Here is a 27352-nt window from a genome sequence, read left to right on the forward strand (position 1 = left end):
CCATTCCATTTTATTCTATTGTCTTTTTCTTTTCTATTCTTTTATTTTATTTTCTGTTCTATTCTTTTTTTTTTCTATTATGTTCAAATTCTAATTTATTCTTTTCGAAATTCAAAAAACAGTTATATTTTTGCGCTTCCGTGTCTTGCTTTGTGCACTGGTCCAAATCATTTGGTGGAGGGGGGATTATGGTGTGGGGGTTGTTTTTCAGGGGCTGGGTCCAGTGAAGGGAACGCTTAAGGTTAGAAATTTGAAGATGTGTCTGGGATTTTTAAGGTGCTAAATTAGAACAAGATCATTTATAAAAAGTAGAAATGTATTCAAGCAATAAAAACAAACATAGAAAAGGTAGACAATGATATTACAGTACTCATACATGTGCTGACTGATTTCACCTCTACATGTTTCGCCTTGATAATTGGCTTCTTCAGGAGATTTATTTGATATCAGGCACAGTGAGCACTAGAAATAAACAAAATTTTTAGAAAAGTAGGACGAAATATATTTCTGATGTTGTTTGTGACTGTTGATTCGTCCTACTTTTCTGCTCACTGTGCCTGATATCAATTAAATCTCCTGAAGAAGCCAATTACCAAGGCGAAACATGTAGAGATGAAATCAGTCAGCACATGCATTAGTAGTGTAATATCATTATCTACCTTTTGTATGTTTGTTTTTATTGCTTGAATAAATTTCTACTTTTTATAAATGATCTTGTTCTAATTTAGCACCTTAAAAATTCTGGGCACATCTTCGAATTTCTAAATATTATTATTAGTCAAAATACCTTATCTCCTTAGGAACTCTTAAGGCGTCAGCATACCAAGACATTTTGGACAATTTCATGCTTCCAACTTTGTGGGAACAGTTTGGGGATGGCCCCTTCCTGTTCCAACATGACTGCCCACCAGTGCACAAAGCAAGGTCCATAAAGACATGGATGAGCGAATTTGGGGTGGAGGAACTTGACTGGCCTGCACAGTCCTGACTTTAGTCATGTTGGAACAGGAAGGAGCCATCCCCAAACTGTTCCCACAAAGTTGGGAGGATGAAATTGTCCAAAATGTCTTGGCATGCTGACACCTTAAGAGTTCCCGTCACTGGAACTAAGGGGCCAAGCCCAACCCCTAATAAAAACAACCTCACACCATAATCCCCCCTCCACCAAATGATTTGGACCAGTGCACAAAGCAAGGTCCATAAAGACATGGATGAGCAAGTTTGGGGTGGAGGAACTTGACTGGCCGGCCTGCACAGAACTTGCCTGGCCTCACAAATGCTCTTCTGGAAGAATGGTCAAACATTCCCATAGACACACTCCTAAACCTTGTGGACGGCCTTCCCAGAAGAGTTGAAGCTGTTATAGCTGCAAAGGGAGGGCCAACTCAATATTGAACCCTACGGACTAAGACTGGGATGACATTGAAGACATGTGTGTGTAAAGGCAGGCGTCCCAATACTTTTGGTAATATAGTGTATGTATTGGAAAGGGAAATGTTTTACTTAAAAATGTCATTAGCATGCTGATGAGAGGGGAAGGGGGGATCCAGGTGAGCAGCTTTAAGTGTCTCATGCAGCTTCAGATAAAGTGACATTTGCTGTGAGAAGTGCAATCTTACAAAATCCGTCCGTCTTCCCCGAGGTGTGAAGTTCCATTGCAAAACAAACAATCAATCCCTTCTGTCTTTTCCCCTTGTTAGCATCACAGCAGTCCTTGTACGGGAACACAAGGCAGACAACACGCACGTTCCTCACCGCCGTAAATCCTCATAGTCAGCGGGCGGGCCGCATATCAGACATCTCCGCGGGACACAAAATCTGCAAGTCACTCTGTATCCGAAGGTCAAATGGAGCAAATGCAAAGCTTACTAACCAAGGGAAATAAAACTTGGCCTTACATGAAAAGGAGATGTATTCCCTGGTTGTAGCATCTGTTTTCCAACTTTAAGCCCATCTCTGGGCTTCTTCTACCACCCCAACCAGTTGCTCCTTCCTCTAGGAGCCTTTCCCACCAGTATTTACTCCCCATACTGTAATATGGGAAGTCGTGATCCCCACCCAGTGTATTCAAAAACAATCAAACAAAAACAGCTTCCTTCAGCAAAACATTGGCTCACCACCAGTACATTGATCCTACACCAGGGTTTAGGGTTCCCATCTGACTCAGGATGCTGCAAAGGCCACAGGAGTTCAGCAACTGGTGTTTTGGTTGCCAGACAGTTCACACTCGCTCATAGCTCTGAACCACTCTACTCTAAGCTGGCCCTTAGGAGGAGTAAAGCAAACACTGCACTGGGCGGTGAGGACGCGCATCCATCGCCGGACCACTGGAACGGGATAATACTTCTCATCACCCCCTGTTGACTATGTGAATTATCACAGATAAGATTAATTTTCAAGTTAACAAACCAGTAAGCTTGAAGAGTGACGTCTGTGTTTTTGATCCTTGGCTGCTTCAGCTCCTCGCTCTGCTCTGGACTTGTATCTATGGAGACTGAATACTAAGGTGATACCTTAGGAACATCGTGGGGCGTTATCTGTCTGTGCATTTTCCCTTGGTGCCATTGGGTTTGGACTTGTGTGATTAGGTGGGGATCCTCCAGGTACAACTGTGTCCTTTGGACATATTGTTGTTCGTTCGCGATGCGATTGCTGTCATTGGTCCGGCAGTGAGTCTCATGATTGGCGCTTTGGTGTGATCAATTCCTGCCAAAAATCCCCTGACGAAGGGACGTATTGTGTCCTGAAACGCGCCGGGCCATCCAAATCTTAAATGAGAATTCATCACCATTGCTATCCATGTTTTTATTGGTTTGAAATGTCTATAATCTTTAACCCCTTGCTGCCGAGCGTACGCAGATGTGCGTACTCGGCTTTCGGGGGTTATACCGGGATGATGCCCGCAGCTGCAGGCATCATCTTGGTACTGTTTTTTAGAGCCGGCGATCGGCTTTCCAGTGATAACAACCAATGTGGCGAAAAGCCGCTCGGCTGTTATACCGGAGGAGCGGGAGTGGACGCCCCCCCCTCCCGCTGCCTCCCGCCACTGGGAGGCCCGATCGTTCCACCGGCGGCTAGTGACAGTCTGGAATGAAGCCGTAAGCCTCCTAATTGTAAACACGGAAGCAACGTCATGACGTCACTTCCTGTTTACTCGGCTGCCAATGGCGCCGGTTTAAAAAAAATATACAGTATTCAGAATCCCCGAAAACGGCGATCTGAATACTCTGAAGTGCAAAGGAGGGATCCAGGGTCTACCTGTCACCACCTATTACTGTCACAAGGGATGTTTACAGTAATTGACAGTAATTGGGCCTAGCCAGTGTTTATGTGTGTATTGTGTGAGGTGCTTTTACTAAAGGATGTGCCGGTTTTTATTCCCTGCTGTGCAGGAAAACAAAATCTGGCACATCCTCACTGATAGGACAGAGCTCTGCATTGTTGACATTGACTGAGCTCTGTCCTGTCTTCCTTCTTACCGATTAGTGGGTGCTGGCAGTCAATCATTGGCTGTCACCTGCTGATCGGCTTGTGGTGTGACTAATCACAGCACAGCCGACGCAGAGGGTGCACGCGCGCACGCCCCCTACCCAGGAGTGCTGGATCACGTGCTAGATACGTGATCCAGTACAGGAAAGCCTCTCTGCCTCTGTACTCCTATGTGAGGCAGTCACCAAACGGTTAATTAGGGTTGGAGGTTCTTTTCCACCCAAAGTCTCTCTGAGCCTTCGAATTCCGTGTCCCAAACAAGGACTTACCAATCCTGAGAGCACTAGAAATCAGTCCTCTCCTCTCCAGGTGAACTACCCCGGAAACCTCTCACCCATTCCTTGAGTACTAAAAAATGTCTCTTGGACTCTCCCTTAAAGGGACCACAACCCAAATAGTAGACATGTGTAAAGACAAAAAATTTGTTCATTTTCGTTTTTGTTTCTTTCGTTTTTTTGCTTTTATCGGAAATTAGAAAATTTGGAAATTCCAAAATTTGGAATTCGGAAATTCGGATTTTCACATTTCCGAATTTTCAAATTTCCAAATTTTCGAATTTGCAAATTTTCAGAATTTTCGCATTTCCGCATTTCGAATTTGCAAATTTTCGAATTTCCGAATTTCTGAATTTTCAAATTCTCGAATTTTTGAATTTTCAAATTTCCGAATTTCGAATTCCGAATTTCCGAATTTTCGGAATTCGAAAATTCGGAAATTCAGATATTCGAAAATCCGAAAATCTGAAAAAAAAGAAAGAAAATCAGTAAAATTTGAAATAATAACTAACTAATAATAACTAACTATTAAATTATAGGTATTGGAATTTCCTTTCAAATTTGGCTGTTTGTGAACGTAATGAATACGAATTTATCCGAAGTTACGAATTATCCGAAATAACGAATGCCGCATCCAAACAAATGGAATGGAACAAATTAATAATAAAAAGGTTTTATTATTATTATTGTTTATTATTATTAGATCGTTATGTTCCCTTCGTTTAGATATGGCATTCTTTATTTCAGATAATTCGTTCAAATACGTTCACTAACAGCCATATTTGAAAGTTAATTCCAATATTATTATTATTAGTTAGTTATTATTTCAGATTTTCGGGTTTTCGAATTTGAAGGTTTTCATTCTTTTGAATGTTCAGATTTTTCATTCTTATTTTTGGATTTTCTCTTCCAAACTTTTGAATTTCCTAATTTTGAATTTTAGAATTTATGAAATTTCGAATTTCCACATTTTGGACATTTGGAAATTCGCAAATTTGTCAAAATTCATTAAAAAATGAATTTGGAACTAAAGAATTGCACATGTCTACCAAATAGTGAGGAAATATATCTTCTGTCCAGGACACATCCCAAAACTTTTTCCAGATACCTTCAGGCCGGTTACATGACATGAAAGGTCCTCTTCCCTCTTTGGACCTTCTCTGGTGGTGGGTGGTTCTTCTCAGTAAAGATGAGCTTGTTTGGTCTGTACCCAAAAGGAAGCTGTCTATGCCGATCCTATCTGCCCCATCAGGGGGCGTTCCCTGCCATGCAGCTTCATGTACACCAAGGTAGGGGGGGTGCTGCTAATGACATCATTGATCTAACATGGCCACGTATTATCACTTTTCTGTTTTTAGGATGAATGACACGGGATTCTTAACCTTCAAAGAACACCTGCCAGTCTCTCAGATTGTGATCACCGACACCAACAGATCAGGTTCAGAGGTGGCCTGGAAAATTGGTCCTTTGCGGTGCTATGGAGACAGTGAGTAGATCCATTTTTTTTCTTTCAGTCTACATCTTTGGCATAATTCTTTGGCTTCAGACTTCAAGATCTGGCTAATGGAATTGGTGATGAATCCACCATGGACCAGAACGTTTGTATAAAAAATAACAATTGGGCATATTGCAGCACCCACTATATTGAGCGCCACTCCAAACTCAACTCTTCCTCCCCAATCTGGGAATTGACAGGTGTCGGCTGTAAGAGCCCATCCTTGCTCCATTACACCGGAAAATCCATGTCCAAACGGCCACACACTCTTCCAAATGGCCACTCTTCCAAAAAATGTTATTGCAAGTCTGATAACTGTTAGGCCCCCTCCCGTAGCCACACAAACTGACGCATTTCTCCCCAATTAGGCTTATGCAGGCCATTCACTTTCCAAAATCAGAAATTTTTTTGATTTGATGATGCCACCATTGATTGCGAAATTCGGCCAATCAAGCCTTCAATTTCACCTCATGTTGCTACAGAAAATAATTTTCGTGGTCAGGAATCTTCTTTTCTTCCCGGGAATTGTCTTTTCTTTCCTGGAATTTTCTTTTCTTCATCGTTGATTAGAAAATCGTTTCTTTTTTCAAAAAATTCCCAACATGCCGATCACATAAATTAGATGGCCGCACGAATGATGCGAAGTTCTAATTAAATTTCTTGGATAAGATTTTCGAAAAAAAAATGCTTTTGGAATTTGACCCTTGTATGTCCGGCCTTAGATGTACAGATCTCTACAACATTCATTCCTTACATTTTACCCCGATTGGGCTTTGTTGCAGAAATCTCTACGTGTCACCCATCAGTCGCATCTCGTCCTGATTAGGCTTATAGGGTTAAATCACTTTTACCAAAAAATTGCCTTTGCAGGTAAGGGGCTCCTGTTGATAAAAACAAACTGTGCAGCTTTAAAGGGGAGTTCTACCTGGGGAAAAAAAAAATTACAAATACTACAAATACTGCAGCTGCTTACTTCTAATACAGTGGAACCCTGGTTTACGAGTAAGATGGTTAACGAGCGTTTTGAAAGACGAGCAACTTTTTTTTTAAAATCCTGACTCGGTTTGCGAGTGTTGTCTCCCAAAACGAGCAGAATTCAAGCTAATGGGGTGTGCAGTACTGCATTTGGCCAGAGGTGCTGGGGCGCCGGGGACACTCGGAACGTAAATACTCGGAATCACTCGGAACCGCTCGGAAATACTCGGAAATACTCCATTCCCTAGCCTTTCCGAGTTCAGCCGAGCTGTCCCCCCCCACCTCTGGTCACATGCAGTATTGCATGTAATATAAGTCAATGTGGAACGAATTATCTTAGTTTCCATTGACTTCTATGGGGAAACTAATTTTGATATGCGAGTGCTTTGGATTACAAGCATTCTCCTGGAATGAATTATGCTCGTAATCCAAGGTTCCACTGTATATGGACACTAACATGTCCAGGGAGCCCGCAATGTCGGCACCTCAGCCAAATTTCTGGTCTCGGCTGTCGGGTGCTGCTGCCACCATTTGTCATAAGGAAAATCGGCAGTGAAGCCTTTCAGCTGGATTCCTACTGCACATGCGCGCTGCGCTTTCTAATTGGCCGGTGGCGGAAAAAGGAGGAGTGGGGTTGATTCCAAGGGAGGGCGCCACGGCACAGTATCCCGGAAGTGGGGAAGGTACCTGTCAAACACAGGTACCTGTTCTCCCCTCCCCCTGAAAGGTGCCAAATGTGGCACCAGAGAGGGGGGAGAGGGGGGGAGCAGATAAGCAGAAAATCTATTTTTGGGGGGAAGTCAACTTTAACTAAAGTTGGATAATACCCTTGCTATAGGTATAGACAATTAACACACCTTCCAAAGTCTGAAAAACTCCCAGAGATGACATCATCACCATCATCCTGTCCTGTCTTTTTGCTGGGACATTGCTAAGACACTCCCAGCCCATACTGCTCATCTACACCACCATAGGAGCGAGCTCTCGAACCCTCACACATGTGTGGTCCACTTTCTCTTCCATTACGGCATTGTTGAGCTCACAGCTACTGTAACAAGGGGGAGGGGGGTTTGAATCGACTGGAAGTGTCTTAGCAATGTCCTAGGCAACATAGGATGGTGCCATCTCTGTGAGTTCTTCAGTCAGGCTTCGGAATTCAATCTGTATATAATTGTCTCTTAATTTGTTAGTCAATAATGTTAAAGATATAATTTATTTTTTTGTTTTTGGCTCTTGCAGGGAATTTTTGGAATTCTGCATCTTTCAGCCCCATCGTGTCCTACCTTTACTTTACTACTTTCCACTCTGACTTCAGCACCGACATCTCCTTCTTCTTCAAAACCAGCAGCAGCTCTGGGGTCTTCCTGGAAAGCCTGGGGGTGAAAGACTTCATAAGACTCGAGTTAGCCTGTAAGTCTTTAAAAATTTACAAACATACAGTATTGTATATACGTTTTCTATATATTGGTAAATCTTACTAAATGTAACTCTAATTAAACTTCCCATTCAGGGGTCAGGCTCGGAGACCAGTAGCTATAGCAGTATAGAGGCTCCCACCTACCAGCAGGATAGGTATACAAGCAGGTAACCCTGATGGATAAGGAAGGCTCACCGGTGGTGTGGGGTCAAAGCACAAACTCTTGTTCATCAGAGCTCCTGATAGTGGAGATGAGATTTGTTAGTACCAGGTCACGGTCCTCAGGATCGCCCTATCAGGAGGTGAGCAGATAATAAAGGTAGGGATCAAGCAGAAGCATAGTCAGGATTAAGCCAAAGGTCATAATAACCTGTTGGAGGTTGGGGTCAAGTGGAAGCACATTCGAGGAACAAGCCCAAAGGTCGATAACGAATGGTAGCGAAGATACGGACAGCAGAGTGACAACAGTGAGATATTGTGAAAAAAGAAAAGTGTGTGAGTGTGGCGCTGTCCCAAAGTTGCAGAAGAAATGTCTGCATATATACAGTTTTATCAAAAGTGTCACGTGTGTATTCCTTTAAGTGAAATATGTATGGCAGTTATTACCACTCCTGTGGGTTAAAGTGACTGGTGATTTAAACATGAGAAGCATAATGAGTGCAATAAATCGCATCCAAGGTGTCTAGTGCTATATTCCCTCAAAAGGAAAAAACAGTATTAACCACTGCTAAGAGCATGAAGCGGTCTGTGTCTAAACACTAGAAAACACAAAGTTGCAATAAATACATCACACGTGACATGCAAAAAATTCTAAAGTGTCTAGTGCTAAATAAATAAATATTAAAATGTTGTTCTACAAACGTTGCAAATAACAAAGTGACAAGTGCCCTATGAAGAGGTCACTCTGAAAAGTGCTAAACACACGTGCCATGCAAATGGTTCTATGATAGTAAACAGTTCATATGGGTAAGTCCCCGGTGCACTATAAGTGAAAAAAGGCGTCCTTTGTGGGATTCCTCAAAGCATACAACAGGTGTTAATCCAGTGCTGGTGTCTCGCGTTGTGATTGTGCAGAGACTCACCAGCTGTATATCCCCTGCAGGGGTAACGAGTAGTCACAGTATGTGCCACTGTGCAGCAGTGCTTGGCAAGACCAGGACCAGGATGATATCATAAGGACATAAGAAGAAAGGATTCCATAGTGTGAAACCGTTTAAAACCACTATTTATTAGGTCAGATAAAAAGGGTACTCACATTGTAATGGAAAAAATGAGCGGTGTACAATGCTTACAAAGATGTTTCTAAGCGTCAGCTTTGCAGGGAGATGTCAGCAAGGCATTCAGTCAAAGGCCACGCCCTACGTACGTTTCGTCACTCGGACTTCTACGGGAGCGTCCCGTAGACGCTCCCGTAGAAGTCCGAGTGACGAAACGTACGTAGGGCGTGGCCTTTGACTGAATGCCTTGCTGACATCTCCCTGCAAAGCTGACGCTTAGGAACATCTTTGTAAGCATTGTACACCGCTCATTTTTTCCATTACAATGTGAGTACCCTTTTTATCTGACCTAATAAATAGTGGTTTTAAACGGTTTCACACTATGGAATCCTTTCTTCTTATGTCCTTATGATATCATCCTGGTCCTGGTCTTGCCAAGCACTGCTGCACAGTGGCACATACTGTGACTACTCGTTACCCCTGCAGGGGATATACAGCTGGTGAGTCTCTGCACAATCACAACGCGAGACACCAGCACTGGATTAACACCTGTTGTATGCTTTGAGGAATCCCACAAAGGACGCCTTTTTTCACTTATAGTGCACCGGGGACTTACCCATATGAACTGTTTACTATCATAGAACCATTTGCATGGCACGTGTGTTTAGCACTTTTCAGAGTGACCTCTTCATAGGGCACTTGTCACTTTGTTATTTGCAACGTTTGTAGAACAACATTTTAATATTTATTTATTTAGCACTAGACACTTTAGAATTTTTTGCATGTCACGTGTGATGTATTTATTGCAACTTTGTGTTTTCTAGTGTTTAGACACAGACCGCTTCATGCTCTTAGCAGTGGTTAATACTGTTTTTTCCTTTTGAGGGAATATAGCACTAGACACCTTGGATGCGATTTATTGCACTCATTATGCTTCTCATGTTTAAATCACCAGTCACTTTAACCCACAGGAGTGGTAATAACTGCCATACATATTTCACTTAAAGGAATACACACGTGACACTTTTGATAAAACTGTATATATGCAGACATTTCTTCTGCAACTTTGGGACAGCGCCACACTCACACACTTTTCTTTTTTCACTTTTTTCCGCTCATTCCACCCCCTGTGGAGTCAGCGTATGTGAGGGCAGCAGTCTATCAATTTAGGAATATACTTCCCACCTAGGCTTCTAATTACACCCATTAGCGCGGACTCCCTATTTCCTCTGTTAAACAGTGAGATATTGGCTCAAGAGAGTACAATAATCTGGCAAACAGGAAGTGCAAAGGCATGGCTTAAAGTGATTGTAAAGGCAGAAGTTTTTTTTTTTTTAATCTTAATGCATTCTATACATTAAGATAAAAAGCCTTCTGTGTGCAGCAGCCCCCCTCTGATACTTACCTGAGCCCCCTCTAGATCCATTGATGTTGCACGAGATACTCAGCTGGCCCCTCCTCCCCTCCTCATTGGCTGAGACAGCAGTGTGGCACCATTGGCTCCCGCTGCTGTCAATCAAAGCCAGTCAGCCAATGAGGGGAGAAAGGGGCGGGGCCGTGGCTCCATGTTTGAATGGACATAGGGAGCTATGGCTCGGCTCGGGTACTCTCCATGGCAAGCTGCTTGCTGTGGAGGCACTCAACGGGAGGGAAGGGCCAGGAGATCCAAAGAGGGACCCGGGAAGAGGAGGATCTGGGCTGCTCTGTGCAATTCCATTACACAGAGCAGGTAAGTATAACATGTTTGTTATTTTTACCTAAAAAAAAAAGGGAGAAGCAAGGGGTTCAGGGTTCAAGAGAAACAAAGACACAAGGCGTGCTTGTCTAAGGAATCAGACAGGGCAATGTCTGGCATCTCAGGTGGCTCAGCAAGAAGAGATACTGCCAGACACAGCATAGGTTGCAGGTTCAGATCCGGGTCCTGACTGCTTTGGTTCTTGTTTCCTCAAGCCCTGATGAAGGGGGGAGAGCTTGAACCCAAAGCATATTGGCTTCTGTTAAACATTTGTCTTTGAAATAATCTTGACTCAAATCTTAAGGTGCAGTGCTTTAGTTTCAGACGCATTCATCCTCTATCACATTTTACAGAATTACATTAGGTGCTCTCTGCCAAAGTATCATTGTTAGTATCCATTTTATGGATGTTGTTTTGCATTAGAATGCAACTTAGGCTGCATCCTAATATGACCGGAGGGCGGAGAAGTTGCTGCAATCATTAGGTGAATCCTCTCTAACTTTAACTGCATTGCACCCGACTCTTTACATCCATTCTGAGTATCCAGGACAGCGCGCCTCTCAAGAGTCGTGTGAGAAAAAGCCCCTCCGGGCTATAGAACCCATCCGCACCGTCTACATAAAATAGCACTTCACTAACGACAAGCGAAAGTCACACCAAACTTCTCTGACTTTGTATTTATTTTTGGCTTTGTGCTGAGTTTCCTCTTATCTCCAGTCACAATCAGCAATTATCACTCTCATTTTTGGCTGTTTATTTTATTTAAAATGTTATGTCCACAAAAATGAAAAACCAATTGAATTGGACTTTGATGTGCAGTTATCATTATATCAAACCTCATTAGGAAGCAATTAGCTTTCTCCAAATGTATTATTTGTTTAATGAGCTTAAGAGCCCATGGGCAGCTTTTTATTCGCAGCCGGAGTTGAAGACGTTTTTTAAAAAAAAAAGATAATAATAATAATATTAAAATCTTTGGATTTTGAGAGGGGAGCAGAAAAAAGTTTAGCAGCTTTGGGAATGCGCATAACAGCAATTCTGCAATCCATAACCAAAACAGTTTTCTTAAAGCGACTGCTTCATTTTTGAGATACCAAACTGGAACAAGCATCTTGTAAATGAGGGTCAGAATTCCTTATCTCTGTATTTGTTTAAGGTCGGGGAGTCGGGAAGCATTGACCTTCAAGGAACTGGCATTCTCAAAGGAGAGCTCAACAATAGCATTGTCCTGGTTCTTCAGGGCCTCCAAAAATGTGATAGGTAGTCAGGAAATTTGATTTGTAATTTATAGCCCTGAAACTTCCTTAGATTTTGGGCCCTTCTATGTGGCTAGGCTGTGAAAATGTTGCATGTGGTATTGCCATAGATGGGAGGAATAGGGGAATGTGTTTTGGGGTGCAATTCTAAGTGTGCTTATACTGTGTGTTAGAAATATCTTATTGACTGACATCTTTATGTAATAAGTTGCATTTTCATATTCATTCCGCATTTTCCACAAGCTTGTGACAAAAAAATGAACTCTTTGAAAGACTCACCATTGCTTTAGAAGATAGCTTGAGGTGTTTGCTTTCCAAATTGCTGTCATTTTGTCAGTGTTTCCAATGTTCTGGTTCTTCAGGGCCTCCATGTAATAGGTAGTCAGGAAATTAGATTCGTAATTTATGGCCCTGGAACTCCTGAAGGTGCTCCTTGAATTTTGAACCCCTGGCTAGGCTGTGAAAATTTCTCACGCATGTGGTATCACCATAGACGGGAGGAGAAGCAGAATGTGTTCATGGGTGCGGTTTTTCATGCATTTTCCAAAGACTTGTGGCAAAAAGTTACATTTTCAAAAGTCTCACTGGGGTTGATTTACTAACACTGGAGAGTGCAAAATCTGGTGCAGCTCTGCATAGAAAACAGTCAGCTTCCAGGTTTTATTGTCAAAGCTTAATTGAACAAGCTAAAATTAGAAGCTGATTGGCTACTATGCACAGCTGCACCAGGTTTTGCACTCTCCAATTTTAGTAAATCAACCCCACTATTCTTTTCAGAAAATACCTTGGCGGGTTTTGTTCCAAAATGGGGTAATTTGGTGGGTGTTTCCACTGTCTTGGTGCTCCAGGGTCTCCAAAATAGTTTTAGGTTGTGAGGAAATTAGATGTGTGATTTAAATCCCTGGAGTGCCTGAAGGAGCTCCTTGGCTTTTGGCCTCTCTATGCATCTAGAATGTGAAAAGTATCACACATGTGGTATCCCCGTACTCAGGAGGGGTAGCAGAATGTGGGGAGTAATTATAAGTATGCCTATGCTGTGTGTGAGAAATGACAATGAAAAAAAAAACTTTCTTAATTTTCCAGAAAATTGTGGCAAAAAATTGCTTTAAACTTTAAAATTTTTACCATAACTCTTAATAATTACCTTGGAATGTCTACTTTCCAAAAAGGGGTAATTTGGGGGATATTTGTACTGTCCTGGCATTTTCAGGCCGCAAGAAATGATATGAGACCGTCAGTACATCTGGATTGATAAAATGTCATATATATATATATATATATATATATATATATATATATATATATATATATATATATATATATATAATGTAGATACATAGTTTGTAGACTCTATAACTTTCCTACAGACTCAGTTGTGTACACTGTTTTGGTTTATTTTTACCAAAAAAATTTTGCAAAATACATTCTGGCCTAAATTTATGAAGAAAGATTATTTATTTGCAAAATTGTATAACAGAAACATATTTTTTCAAACTTTTTGTTCTGTTTTTCAAACTGCTATCTCCTTTAGCTGGAGAGGCAGCACCCGGGAGTGTAAACATGCCATGGTCACAGCAAGAGTTATACCCCCTGTCCCTTTCGTAGAGCATTAAAGTGAATAGGGCCACCCTGCAAAGGTTAGGGTTGTGGTGTGCTAATGCAGGAATCAAGGGTTAAAAGAAGATCACTCCTCAGAGATCAAAGCAAGGAACAAGCCAATGGCAATGTCCATCAAGGTGTAAAATTTAAAAACTTTTATTGATAGATTGTTGATCATTTGAAAAGAACAAGGTTAAAATACACATGTCCATAATGTGATCATACTGATATGTTAAAGTGGAGTTCCACCCAAGAGTGGAACTTCCGCTTTAAGCACTTCTCGCCCCTTACATGCCACATTTGGCATGTAATTGTTTTTTTTTTTGGGGGGTGCTTAGTTTTGAGTGGGACTTCCTGTCCCACTTCCTGCTTCCACCTACGGGCCGCCTAGGTGACTCCTCCTCTCCCGCTAGGCGGACCCTCCCTCTCGGCAATATTCTGGGACACGTGACAGGTCCCAGAAAAATGCCTGTCCACTAGGAGAGCGCAGCGCGTCTAGCGCATGCACAGCACGCGCCCGGCCGTGAAGCCGCAAGCTGTCACGGCCGGGTGCCCATAGTTTCAGTGGAGGCGCCGAGGAGAGGAGGGGGAGAGGAGTGAGGCTCCGTGCGGCCGCATCGCTGGACCGTGGAACAGGTAAGTGTCTGTTTATTAAAAGTCAGCAGCTAAACTTTTTGTAACTGCTGATTTTTTAATAAGCAAAAAAAAGCCTGGAACTCCGCTTTAAGTAAATGCTCGTATTGTGGTGTCTGTTCCTGACATGTTTCGCCAATGATGGCTTCCTCAGGGGACTTGAAGGCCACTATTGATTAATGGACCGAGCAATCACCAACAGTCTCCCACCTAACCGCCAGCACTGCCACGCCAGCCAGGGCTGGACTCCGAGGGCTATTTGGACAAGGTCACACCACTGCTGCATACTGATTTGCGGCAGTGGTTTCTGGTCCAGGTGCTCTCGGCTTAACCCACAGCTTTAGCTATATTATCTTAGTCCTTATATGTCTCCTGTGGTCACGCAGTGCCCACTCTCCAGTTTTTGTTTTTTTTGCTGGTGGTTAGGCGGGAGTCTGTTGGTGATTGCTCAGTCCATTAATCAATAGTGGTCTTCTAGTCCCCTGAGGAAGCCATCATTGGCGAAACATGTTGGGAACAGACACCACAATACAAGCATTTACCTAACATATCAGTATGACCACTAGGGATGAGCCGAACACCCCCCGGTTCGGTTCGCACCAGAACCTGCGAACGGACCGAAAGTTCGCATTGACGTCTATGGGACTCGAACGTTCGAAATCAAAAGTGCTCATTTTAAAGCCTAATTTGCATGGTATTGTCCTAAAAAGGGTTTGGGGACCCGGGTCCTACCCCAGGGGACATGTATCAATGCAAAAAAAACTTTTAAAAACGGCCGTTTTTTCGGGAGCAGTGATTTTAATGATGCTTAAAGTAAAAAAAAAAAAAAGTGAAATATTCCTTTAAATATCGTACCTGGGGGGTGTCTATAGTATGCCTGTAAAGTGGCGCGTGTTTCCCATGTTTAGAACAGTCCCTGCACCAAATGTCATTTTTAAAGGAAAAAATCTCATTTAAAACTGCTTGCGGGTTTAATGTAATGTCCTGGCAATATGGATGAAAATCAGTGAGACCCCCCAGTCCATTACCAGGCCTTTGGGTCTTGTATGGATATTAAGGGGAACCCCGCACCCAAATTAAAATAAGGAAAGGTGTGGGGCCACCAGGCCCTATATACTCTGAACAGCAGTATACAGGCGGTGCAAACAAGACAGGGACTGTAGGTTTGTTGTTAAGTAGAATCTGTTTGTCATTTTGAACGGGTACATTTTTAACGTGTTTAGCTCCAGCCAAAATATCTTTTTTAAGCTTTTTGGAAACATAGGGAAGGGTTATCACCCCTGTGACATTTGTTTTGCTGTCTTTCCTACTCTTTAGAAGATTTCACCTCACTTTTTGTCCCAATGACAAATGTTTTTGAGAATTTGGCGTTTTTTGTGGAACAAGGATTGGAAAGCATCAGTGGAAAGGAGAAATGTTTTTCCCATATTAACTCTTACAGGAGAGAATTTCCCTTCCTAGGGGTAGATTTCATCTCACTTCCTGTTGTCTCCTTCCGTTTGCAAGTAGGAGTCGTTTGTAAGTTAGTTGTTTGAAAGTAGGGGCCTGCCCTATATACTCAGCAGAAATTTGGGCCTTAGGTGTTGTTGTGGCCACAACACTGTAAGCCCTCACAGGGCCCTGCTGTGAAATATTAGATCAAGAATTGTAATTACATGCCCCTGTTGAACAGGGGCAGAAAAACTGGGCCTTTGGTGGTGGTGGTGGTGGTGCTGGTGCCACAACTCTGTAAGTCCTCACTCGCTCTTGGTGGGTGCAGAAATGGGCCCTGCTGTGAAATATTAGATCAAGAATTGTAATTACATGCCCCTGTTGAACAGGGGCAGAAAAATTGGGCCTGTGGTGGTGGTGGTGCTGGTGCCACAACACTGCAACCCCTCACAGACACTTTAGTTGGAACGCAGGAACGAGCCCTGCTGCAAAGTATTGCATCAAAAATTGTAATTACACGCCCCTGTTAAACAGGGGCAGAAAAATTGGGCCTTAGGCACTGGTGCTGGTGCCACAACACTGCAACCCCTCACAGACACTCTAGTTGGAATGCAGGAACGAGCCCTGCTGCAAAGTATTGCATCAAAAATTGTAATTACACGCCACTGTGAAACAGGGGCAGAAAAATTGTGCCTTAGGCACTGGTGGTGGCGCCCAGAACCAAAAATGTTCTTACAAGCTATCAGCGTGATGATTGAGGAGGAAGAGGATAATTACTCAGGGATAGTCACTCAGCATCAGCATAGGCAGTCTTTGAAGGGATCTGAGATTTCAAAAAAAATTATTCGGTTACATCAGCATCAGGTGCTTGGTAGCTGTTGGTGATCCAAGACTGATTCATTTTTATGAAGGTCAGTCGATCGACCGAGTCGGTGGACAGACGCACCCTGTGATCGGTTACCACGCCTCCAGCAGCACTGAATGTGCTTTCCGAAAGAACGCTGGATGCAGGACAGGCCAGTAGCTCAATTGCATACTGTGCAAGCTCTGGCCAGTGATCCATCCTCAAGACCCAGTAACCCAGAGGATTTTCGGTGGGAAAGATGTCCAAGTCTGATCTTGCCCCTAGGTATTCCTGCTCCATGTAAAACAGACGCTGGCGATGGTTGCTGGAACCGATCATACCTTGGGGCTGCAGACCAAAAAATTGTCTGAACGCATCGGTCAGACGGTCACCTTCTCCACCGCTCCTTCTTTGACTGATCGAAGCCTCAGCAACACGTTGTCCAGAAACAGGAGTTTGTAACCTCCCAGTCTCTGGGAACGCGTTGCACAGACCTTTCTGCAAGGCCTCCCGAAGATGTTTCATCCTCTGCTCCCTCTGCGATGGCAAGATAAGGTCCGCAACCTTACCCTTGTAACGTGGATCAAGGAGGGTTGCCAGCCAGTATTGGTCCTTCTCCTTGATACCACGAATACGAGGATCCTTACGCAGGCTTTGCAGGATCAGGGAGGCCATGCAGCGTAGGTTTGCTGAGGCATTCGGTCCGGAGTCCTCTGGGTCACTAAGGACGACATGGTCCGCAGCCACCTCCTCCCAGCCACGTACAAGTCCATGTGTTTCTTGGGACTGATCCCTTAAAGACTGCTGCTGATGCTGAGTGCCAGGCTCCACCTCCATACTGACACAATCTTCCTCCTCCTCCTCGTCCTCTTCCTGTGTGATCGGCGGGCACGCAGGAACACTGTCTGGATAAAGGGGGCCTTGAGAGCTAAGGAAGTCCTCCTCTTCCTGCCTCTGTTCTGCCTCAAGTGCCCTGTCCATTATTCCACGCAGCGTGTGCTCCAACAGGTGGACAAGGGGGACAGTGTCACTGATGCATGCACTGTCACTGCTCACCATCCTCGTGGCCTCCTCAAATGATGACAGGACAGTGCATGCATCCCTGATCATGGCCCACTGGCGTGGGGAAAAAAAACAAGCTCCCCTGACCCTGTCCTGGTGCCATAGTCGCACAGGTACTCATTGATGGCCCTCTGCTGCGTGTGCAGCCACTGCAGCATGGCCAACGTTGAGTTCCACCTGGTGGGCATGTCACAGATTAGGCGGTTCTTGGGCAGGTTAAACTCCTTTTGGAGGTCCGTCAGCCGAGCACTGGCATTATATGACCGGCGGAAATGCACACAGACTTTCCTGGCCTGCCTCAGGACATCCTGTAAGCCTGCCCAAGAACCGCTGCACCACCAAGTTAAGGACGTGAGCCAAACAGGGCACATGGGTCATTTGTCCCTGTCGGAGGGCAGAGAGGAGGTTGGTCCCATTGTCGCAAACCACCATTCCTGCCTTAAGTTGGCGTGGCGTCAACCACCTCTGAACCTGCCCCTGCAGAGCTGACAGAACCTCTGCCCCAGTGTGGCTCCTGTCCCCCAAGCACACCAGCTCAAGCACCGCATGGCATCTTTTGGCCTGCGTACTTGCGTAGCCCCTTGAACGGCTACGGAGCACCGCTGGTTCCAAGGACAAAGCACAGGAAGAGGCCATGGAGGAAGAATAAGAGGAGGGGGTGGAGGAGAGAGGTGTGTCACAATCATTAGCATTTTGGAGGCGTGGTGGCGGAACAACCTCCAACACTACTGCACCTTGTCCTGCATCCTTCCCAGCTGCCAGCAGAGTCACCCAATGCGCCGTGAAACTTAGGTAACGTCCCTGTCCATGCCTGCTGGACCATGAGTCAGCGGTAATATGCACCTTACTGCTGACCGCCCTGTCCAGCGAGGCATGGACATTACCTTCCACATGCCGGTAGAGAGCCGGAATCGCCTTCCGTGAGAAAAAGTGGCGTTTGGGTACCTGCCACTGAGGAACCGCACATTCCACAAACTCACGGAAGGGGGCAGAGTCTACCAACTGAAAAGGCAGCAGTTGAAGTGCTAGCAATTTTGCCAAGCTAGCATTCAACCGCTGGGCATGTGGATGGCTGGGAGCAAACTTCTTTCGGCGGTGCAGCAGCTGGGGCAGGGAAATTTGCCTGGTACAATCTGACGTCGGTGTACCAAAAGCAGATTGCCCACAAGTACTTGACTGTGACAAATCTAATTCTACACCTTCATTCCTCTCAGTGCAGGTCTCAGAGAGGACTGAAGGTATAGTGGGGTTGGAAATCTCAGCTGATGAGGAGCAAGGAGAGGTCCTCTTTGTTCTTTGGTGTGGGTCTTTTAGATACGCTTGCCAACGAACTGCATGGCAGGTCAACATATGTCTGGTCAAGCATGTGGTACCCAAGCGGGAGATGTTTTGGCCACGCGAGATACGCTTGAGACATATGTTGCAAATAGCAGCGGTGCGATCTGATGCACTCGTCTCAAAAAGGCCCACACCAAAGAACTTTTTGAATAACGCGCAGAGACTGCAGCGCCCTGCACATGTGGAGCTTTGGGGTGTGATGCAGTCAATGTGCTGCCCTTATGATGTGCCACCTCCTCCTCCTCCTCCTCTCTCCTATCAGGCACCCACGTTGAGTCAGTGACCTCATCATCCCCTCCCTCCTCATCACTGGAGCAAACCTGGCAGTATGCTGCAGCAGCGGGAGCATGACTGCCAGATTGCTGTCCTTCTTGGACACCCCCTCTGTCCGTGCTCATGTTACTGCCTTCATCGAGCTCAGTATCATCATCAGAGCCTTCCAAACGCTGGGCATCCTCCTGGAGCATGTACCCAATACTGTGGTCAAACAGTTCGAGGGACTCCTCAGGAGGACATGGTGGGGCTAGGGAAGGAGTCACTGATGACATTGAGCCGAGGGAAGAGGCCGCTGCTTTGCCAGACAAAGTACCCTGGGCATGGGTGAGAGAGGATGAGGAGGATGAGGACGGCTTGGTCATCCACTCGACCAAGTCTTCCGCATGTTGCGACTCAACACGGCCAGCTGCCGAAAAAAAAGGCCAAGCGTGTCCCACGGCCACGTGCTGATGAGGATGCACCGTCTCCACGACCAGCACTAGACACAGAGCCTGCTTGCCCTCTCTTATTGGCTTGTGACTGTCTACCTCTCCTTCTTGGCCTTCCAGACATACTAATGGCCTGTAGCTGCACTAAGCTAGGATATATATATATATATATATATATATATATATATATATATATATGTACTGATACTGCAGCTACCAAAATCAACTGCCTGCCTGTAGTATGAGAACACCACCAACCTTCTACAGGTAGCTTTAGCTGAACACTGTGAGGTGGACGCACCCCACTAACTTGTAGGTTTAGCTGAACACCGTGAACAGGACGCACCCCACTAACTTGTAGGTTTAGCTGAACACTGTGAACAGGACGCACCCCACTAACTTGCAGGTTTAGCTGAACACTGTGAACAGGACGCACCCCACTAACTTGTAGGTTTAGCTGAACACTCTGAGCAGGACGCACCCCACTAACTTGTAGGTTTAGCTGAACACTGTGAGGTGGACGCACCACACTAACTTGTAGGTTTAGCTGAACACTGTGAGCAGGACGCACCGCACTAACTTGTAGGTTTAGCTGAACACTGTGAGCAGGACGCACCCCACTAACTTGTAGGTTTAGCTGAACACTGTGAGCAGGACGCACCCCACTAACTTGTAGTTTTAGCTGAACACTGTGAGCAGGACACACTGCACTAACTGTAAATAGTCTAGCTGCCTGACTGTGGTACTAATAGGATCAAAAGAACACCAGTAATTTTCTTCAGGTAGCTGTAAATACTGTAACAAGACATGCCTGCCTGTCAGTAGGAAGATAACAAGAACGGATCTAGCTAAACTGAATACAGTGTATATATATATGTATGCAACACCTGGGATGCATATATATACACAATACACTGTAAGTGCAGCTAACTGAGTGACTGTTCTGCCTAATCTATCTATCTCAAATCAAATTTCACTGTCTGTCTCTCTCTCTCTCTCAATGAACGCCGGAACACACACTACACAGGGCCGCCGTGCAGGCGGCCTTATATAGTGTGGGGCGTGTACTAAATCCCCTGAGCCATAATTGGCCAAAGCCTCCTTAGCTTTGGCCAATTACGGCTCTCTGTTCAGGCGGCGCTGTGATTGGCCAAGCATGTGGGTCATAGTGCATGCTTGGCCAATCATCAGCCAGCAATGCACTGCGATGCCGCAGTGAATTATGGGCCGTGACGCGCCACACGAATTTGGCACGAATGGCCCATATCATTCGCAATTCGGCGAACGGGCGAACAGACGATGTTCGAGTCGAACATGTGTTCGACTCGAACACGAAGCTCATCCCTAATGACCACAATATGGACATGTGTATTTTAATCTTGTTCTTTTCAAATGATCATGTTTTAACAATGTATCTTCTGGGACCTGTCACGTGTACCAGAAGATTGCCGAGAGGGAGGGGCCGCCTAGGGGGAGAGGAGGAGTCGCCTAGGTGGCCCTTAGGTGGAAGCAGGAAGTGGGACAGGAAGTCCCACACAAAATTGAGCACCCACCCTCCCCCACCCCCCCCAAAAAAAATTACCTGCCAAATGTGGCATGTAAGGGGGTGAGGAGTGCTTAAAGCGGAAGTCCCACTTTTGGGTGAAATTCTGCTTTAACATATCGGTATGACCACATTATGGACATGTGTATTTTAACCTTGTTCTTTTCAAATGATCATGTTTTAACAATGTATCAATAAAAGTTTGTAAATTTTACACCTTGATGGACATTGTCATTGGCACCGCTATAATCCCATTACCCATTAATTGTTTTTTTATATCATTTTTGGAATGAGGTGCATTATTATATTGTAGCCTAGCTGTTATTTCAGCAATCTCTTGACCAAGAAGGATTGTTCCTTTAAAACGCATTACGCCCTGCCCCCCCCCGTACCGTCTCCTCCCCTTTCAGTATCACTGGCATTGGCAGCTTTTTGACAGGGTTCGCTATGCCGGCTTGGGAAGCAAATGCTACCAAAGCACATTAGCAGCTTTGTGGTGTCCACATCCAATCCTTACGCTGAATGTCAAGAATCCTACATGTAAGTGTGCTATTTTAATTTGTTCAATAAATGTTTCTTACAATGCTAATGAGCATCCCACGCAACTATTCTTTTGTCATTTGAGCCCACTATTACCTATAGGGGACAAATCTTTTAATTAAAATCTGGCCTCTGGTTTGCTAATAAGCAAGCAACAAAAGTCATGTGAAGTGAAGCACTACCATGGGGGGACATGTACTCGCCATGGAGGACATTTATCTGCCATGCCATGGGGGATGTGTGTGTGTGTATGTATATTTAAACTATCACTCCCTTAAAGTTCCAATACACATTGACTAGTTGGTTGCATTGAGAAAGCAAGGCAGGATATCCATTCCTTCAAATTACTGGCTTTTGTGACCATGGACAAACGCTATGCATGTGTTATTCAATTCTGGCCTTTAGGGTTGCTAATAAGCAAGCTATAGCCAAACAAAGTCATGGGAAGCCAAGCACTGCCATGGGAGACATGTACCAGTGCTAATATACTGTATGGTTGCTGCAAGAAAGAAAGTGAGTGGGTGAGAAATCAATTCCATTTATTTGGCTCTTGTGACCAGGAGCAAAGGCCTTGCATGGCATTATAGGTTATTCCTTATTTCTGGTTGTGAACCTGCCAAGTTTTCAGCCAATTTCATCCAAGTTTGCAATTCGGGATGTGCAGGAATCCCAGGCATTTGATGCAAACTCACAGTAGCAGCAACCTTGAACCTCAGGGGGAACAGTAGTGAAAAATATCAAGAAAAAGTAAGGGTTCTCAGCATCTACAAAACATGAGCTTCAAAGCATTGGGTTGGTCCCCCTTATTCCGCCTTAGCAGTACAGTCAGATGGATGGAACTCGGCGGGGAGTCCTTTGTTCCGCCAGTAAAACCTTTAGGTGGTACACATTATCGGGAACTAATTATTCTTCTCTTGGAGTTGGAGGATACATTGCCAGCGTGTGATCATATGTCAGTTTTTGTTATCTTCACGCCTCTGAAACTCAGATCCGGAAATGGATGAGGTGTGAACTTTGCCGGCCTGAGTCTTGGAAAACATTAGGCGCCATGGTATCATTTAAAATTCCCTTTTTTGTTCTTATGATAGGAGGTATGATGGGACCAGGCTGTTACTTCGTAACACTTTTTCCACCCATCATCCCCTGGAGACCATCATCTGATATACTTATCCTGCTGCTTCTCTCGAAAATACACATACACCATCACTGCCAGGAAATGGAATAAGGGACAGTGTCTCAAAATTTTCAAACTAGTTCAAGTTCAGCCTTCCTTACACTTTTTACAGGAATGCAGGAAATGGTGGAAATTGGGACACAAATCAGACAGAAATCAGGTCAGAAAATATGCCTTGGCTGGTCTTCTAGTTTACAAAGTTCCTTGGTACACGTAAGAGCGTTTGGACATATTAAAAAAATTAAAAAATAAAAAGTGTCCAGCGATGTCCATCCATGTTCAATCACGCGGCACCTAAGGACCCGAAAAATAGAAAAAAAAAGCTCCGCCTCTATGGGAGGCCTCCCAGTGACTGCTGTCTCTTGGCTGTGACAGCTGTTATATAGGCAAGGGCGGGGACACCCGATGAGGTAAACGGTTGACCCAGCCCCCCTCTGACATCATGTTTTTTTTCCAAAAAAACACATTTTAAAAATTGCTGCGCAAATACCGCGTGACATAAAAAGTTGTAACGACCACCATTTTATTCCCTAGGGTCTCTGCTAAAAAAAAAGAAAAAAAAAACATATTGAATGTTTGGAGGTTCTGAGTAATATTCTAGCAAAAAAAAAAGATGATTTTTACACGCAGGAGAGAAGTGTCAGAATTGGCTTGGGAGGCAAGTGGTTAAGTGGGTGTGGCAGGGTGTGTCCTATGTCTACATACTTTTACTAATATGGGTCCCTCGTTCCCATCTCAAAAAGTTGGGAGGTATGGGGGAGCCAAGCATGGCAGTGGAGGGAGGAGGAACTCAGAGCATCAAGCACAGTGTCAATAGCCACCTGGGGGGGAGGGGGCATAACTGAAATCTTGGGGGGGGCACAGCCCACCCCAGCAGCACCCCTATAGATCCGGAGCTGGGGCAAATTCCTATATGGCTAAAGCCATGTACACATGAGCGGACTTTTCGACCGGACTGGTCCGATGGACTTTAGGCGGACTCCCAACGTACTTTCCCAATGAACGGACTTGCCTACACACGATCACACCAAAGTCCAACGGATTCGTACGCGATGACGTACACCGGACTAAAATAAGGAAGTTGATAGCCAGTAACCAATAGCTGCCCTAGCGTCGGTTTTCATCCGTCGGACTAGCATACAGACAAGCGGACTTTTTGATAGGAACTGGGTCCGGTGGAGTTCCGACGTAAAGATTTGAAGCATGTTCCAAATCTAAAGTCCGGCAGATTTTCGACCGAAAAAGTCCGCTGCAGGTCCGATGAAGCCCACACACTGTCGAATTGTCCGCCGGACTCGGTCCATCGGACCAGTCCTGTCGAAAAGTCCGCTCGTGTGTACGCGGCATAAGAATACACCGCTGACACTTACCCATCTAGTACCTCATCTAGTACCCTATCTAGTACCCCATCTAGTATCCCATCTAGTCCCCCATCTAGTACCCCATCTAGTACCCCATCTAGTACCCCATCTAGTACACCATCTAGTATCCCATCTAGTATCCCATCTAGTACACCATCTAGTACCCCATCTAGTACCCCATCTAGTACACCATCTAGTACCCCATCTAGTACACCATCTAGTACCCCATCTAGTACCCCATCTAGTACCCCATCTAGTATCCCATCTAGTACACCTTCTAGTACCCCATCTAGTACACCATCTAGTATCCCATCTAGTACACCATCTAGTACCCCATCTAGTACCCCATCTAGTACACCATCTAGTATCCCATCTAGTACACCATCTAGTACCCCATCTAGTACACCATCTAGTATCCCATCTAGTACACCATCTAGTACACCATCTAGTATCCCATCTAGTACACCATCTAGTACCCCATCTAGTACCCCATCTAGTACACCATCTAGTACCCCATCTAGTACACCATCTAGTATCCCATCTAGTACACCATCTAGTACCCCATCTAGTACACCATCTAGTACACCATCTAGTACCCCATCTAGTACACCATCTAGTATCCCATCTAGTACACCATCTAGTACCCCATCTAGTACCCCATCTAGTACACCATCTAGTACCCCATCTAGTACACCATCTAGTATCCCATCTAGTACACCATCTAGTACCCCATCTAGCACACCATCTAGTATCCCATCTAGTACACCATCTAGTACCCCATCTAGTACACCATCTAGTATCCCATCTAGTATACCATCTAGTATCCCATCTAGTACACCATCTAGTACCCCATCTAGTACCCCATCTAGTACACCATCTAGTACACCATCTAGTACACCATCTAGTATCCCATCTAGTACACCATCTAGTACCCCATCTAGTACCCCATCTAGTACACCATCTAGTACCCCATCTAGTACACCATCTAGTATCCCATCTAGTACACCATCTAGTACCCCATCTAGTACACCATCTAGTATCCCATCTAGTATACCATCTAGTATCCCATCTAGTACACCATCTAGTACCCCATCTAGTACACCATCTAGTATCCCATCTAGTATACCATCTAGTATCCCATCTATTACACCATCTAGTACCCCTGCAAAGAGGACCTGTCACTTACAGAAACAAACACTGACAAGGAAATAGAGAGGCAAAAGGAGATGTTTTTTTTTAACAACCACGCTTGCTTATTCTGGTCACTTTGTTTTTTTTTAAACAATTTTGACCCTTTGACTCGATCTGGAAGGAGACATTATGCTAATAACAACATGAGTGAGAATGATGGATGTGTGCTTTTTTAAATCTTGAGCTTAATAATTACCGTGCGTTTTTTTTTATTTAATTGGTGTCATCGGTTACAGTGAAATGACATCAACGTGGCAGTCTCAACAACACGACTTTATATAAAAAAAATAAAATAAAAAAATAAATAAACTAGGATTTGAATAATAACCTTTCAAAAGTCTGAGGAGTATGATGGTAACATAATGAACACAATCTAACAAATGGCATTCAATCGCACTGTATGCATCTTGTGAGTCGTTCTCTGTGGGTGGAAGACAGAACATTTTGGAGTTAAATGTTTTTGCATCTTTTTTTTTTTTTTTTCTACTTTCAATCTACTTTTCATAAATTGCTCATCAAAAAGCTTTACGATGGAATACAAGAAACAAAGAAGCAAATGAAAATTGCAAATTGCACTGTTAAACTTTTCGGAAAGTCGTTGAAAAGTTGGCAAATGATTCCAATGAAAATTTATAGTTCTTTTCCTCTCCACCTTTTGGTGCTTTTTTTTATGCTGCATTGGGGTAGATTCACACCTGCGAATGCACCTGCACTACCATAGGTGTGCACAGCCTATTGCATTAGGTTGTGCACCCCAAAGCTCAAACACATGTGTGTATATATAGTGATCGTGTCAGTAGAGCAGTGGACGGTGCCATTAGGGCAGAGATTGGTGTCAATAGGGCAGTGGACGGTGTCAGTAGTTTTTATTTTTAATTTTTATTTTTTTACAATTGTATTTTTTAAACAATCTTTTTTACTTTTTTTTGGTGGGCTTTGGTGAAATATCAGGGGTCTAAAAAGGGGGATTCTGCGCCACACAGGGTGATTAGGGTGTGCCCAGGAACACCGGGCAAACCCTGTGCGCACACCTATGTGCACTACGTTCAGATGCAAGAACCCCAGTGGGGGGGGCTCCAGAATTTAGCTGCATCTTATCATGGCCAATCACATTAGATTTAGATTGTTCATGCATGTATAGCACTCTAATGCCGCTTACACACGATCGCACATTCCGACAACAAAATCCATTGTTTTTTATTTCCGACGGATGTTGTCTCAAACTTGTCTTGCATACACACGGTCACACAAATCTTGTCGGAAATTCCGAGCGTCAAGAACGCGGTGACGTACAACACGTACGACGAGCCGAGAAAAATTGAGTTCAATAGCCAGTGCGGCTCTTCTGCTTGATTCTGAGCATGCGTGGAACTTTGTGTGACGGAATTGTGTACACACGATCGGAATTTACGACAGCTGATTTTGTTGTTGGAAAATTTGAGATCCAGATCCCAAATTTTGTTTGTCGGAAATTCCAACGGAAAATGTCCGATGGAGCCCACACACGGTCGGAATTTTTCGACAAGCTCCCATCGAACATTTCCTGTCGGAAAATCCAACCGTGTTTACGCGGCATTAGTGTGCTACTAGTGGTAGTACAGGGAAATCTAGATGGCCCAGGGCTAAACCTGAGATGTGGAATCTGGGCAGTGGCGACTGGTGCTCAATATTTTTTTGGGGGGGCAGCAAAACAATGCCATCCCCCATGGGAGACGGACGGCGATTTCGGCGGGGGCGATTTCCCCCCTGTGGGAGATGGATGATCAGTAGACTCCTTACCTTAAGAGGCATGAGGACAAGGCTCCATCCAGGGGGTAGGTCTGCTGCTCCTCGCTGCTACTCCTCACTCATTGCTTCTCCTCCCTAAGACTCCCTGCACAATCGGATCTCAGGACCCGCTTCCTGATTGGTGGGGAGGGGAATCAGGAAGACAATAGTGAATATTAATTTGCTTTTGCCACACAACAGGGTGGGCTCAGGGCGCAGTACTCTGCGCCCCAAGCCCACCCTTTTTTAAAGCCAATTAGAGCCTCACGATCTAATCATGTGCTTCAGAAAAAAAAAACACATAGA

The 27352-nt window shown here is 44.6% G+C and overlaps 1 protein-coding gene across 2 annotated transcripts in view; it reads left to right on the top strand.

Annotated features, from left to right (window-relative positions):
* LOC141147244 (contactin-associated protein-like 5) overlaps nt 1-27352 on the top strand; it is a 514695-nt gene that overhangs the window by 404068 nt on the left and 83275 nt on the right. For both annotated transcript variants that reach the window (XM_073634437.1, XM_073634436.1), the window contains exons 15-16: nt 5123-5250; nt 7474-7644. In XM_073634437.1, the coding sequence (XP_073490538.1) occupies nt 5123-5250; nt 7474-7644 (299 nt within the window). The remainder of the gene's footprint in view (nt 1-5122; nt 5251-7473; nt 7645-27352) is intronic.

Source organism: Aquarana catesbeiana, linkage group LG06 (assembly GCF_042186555.1).
Source record: "Aquarana catesbeiana isolate 2022-GZ linkage group LG06, ASM4218655v1, whole genome shotgun sequence".
NCBI lineage: Eukaryota > Metazoa > Chordata > Amphibia > Anura > Ranidae > Aquarana > Aquarana catesbeiana.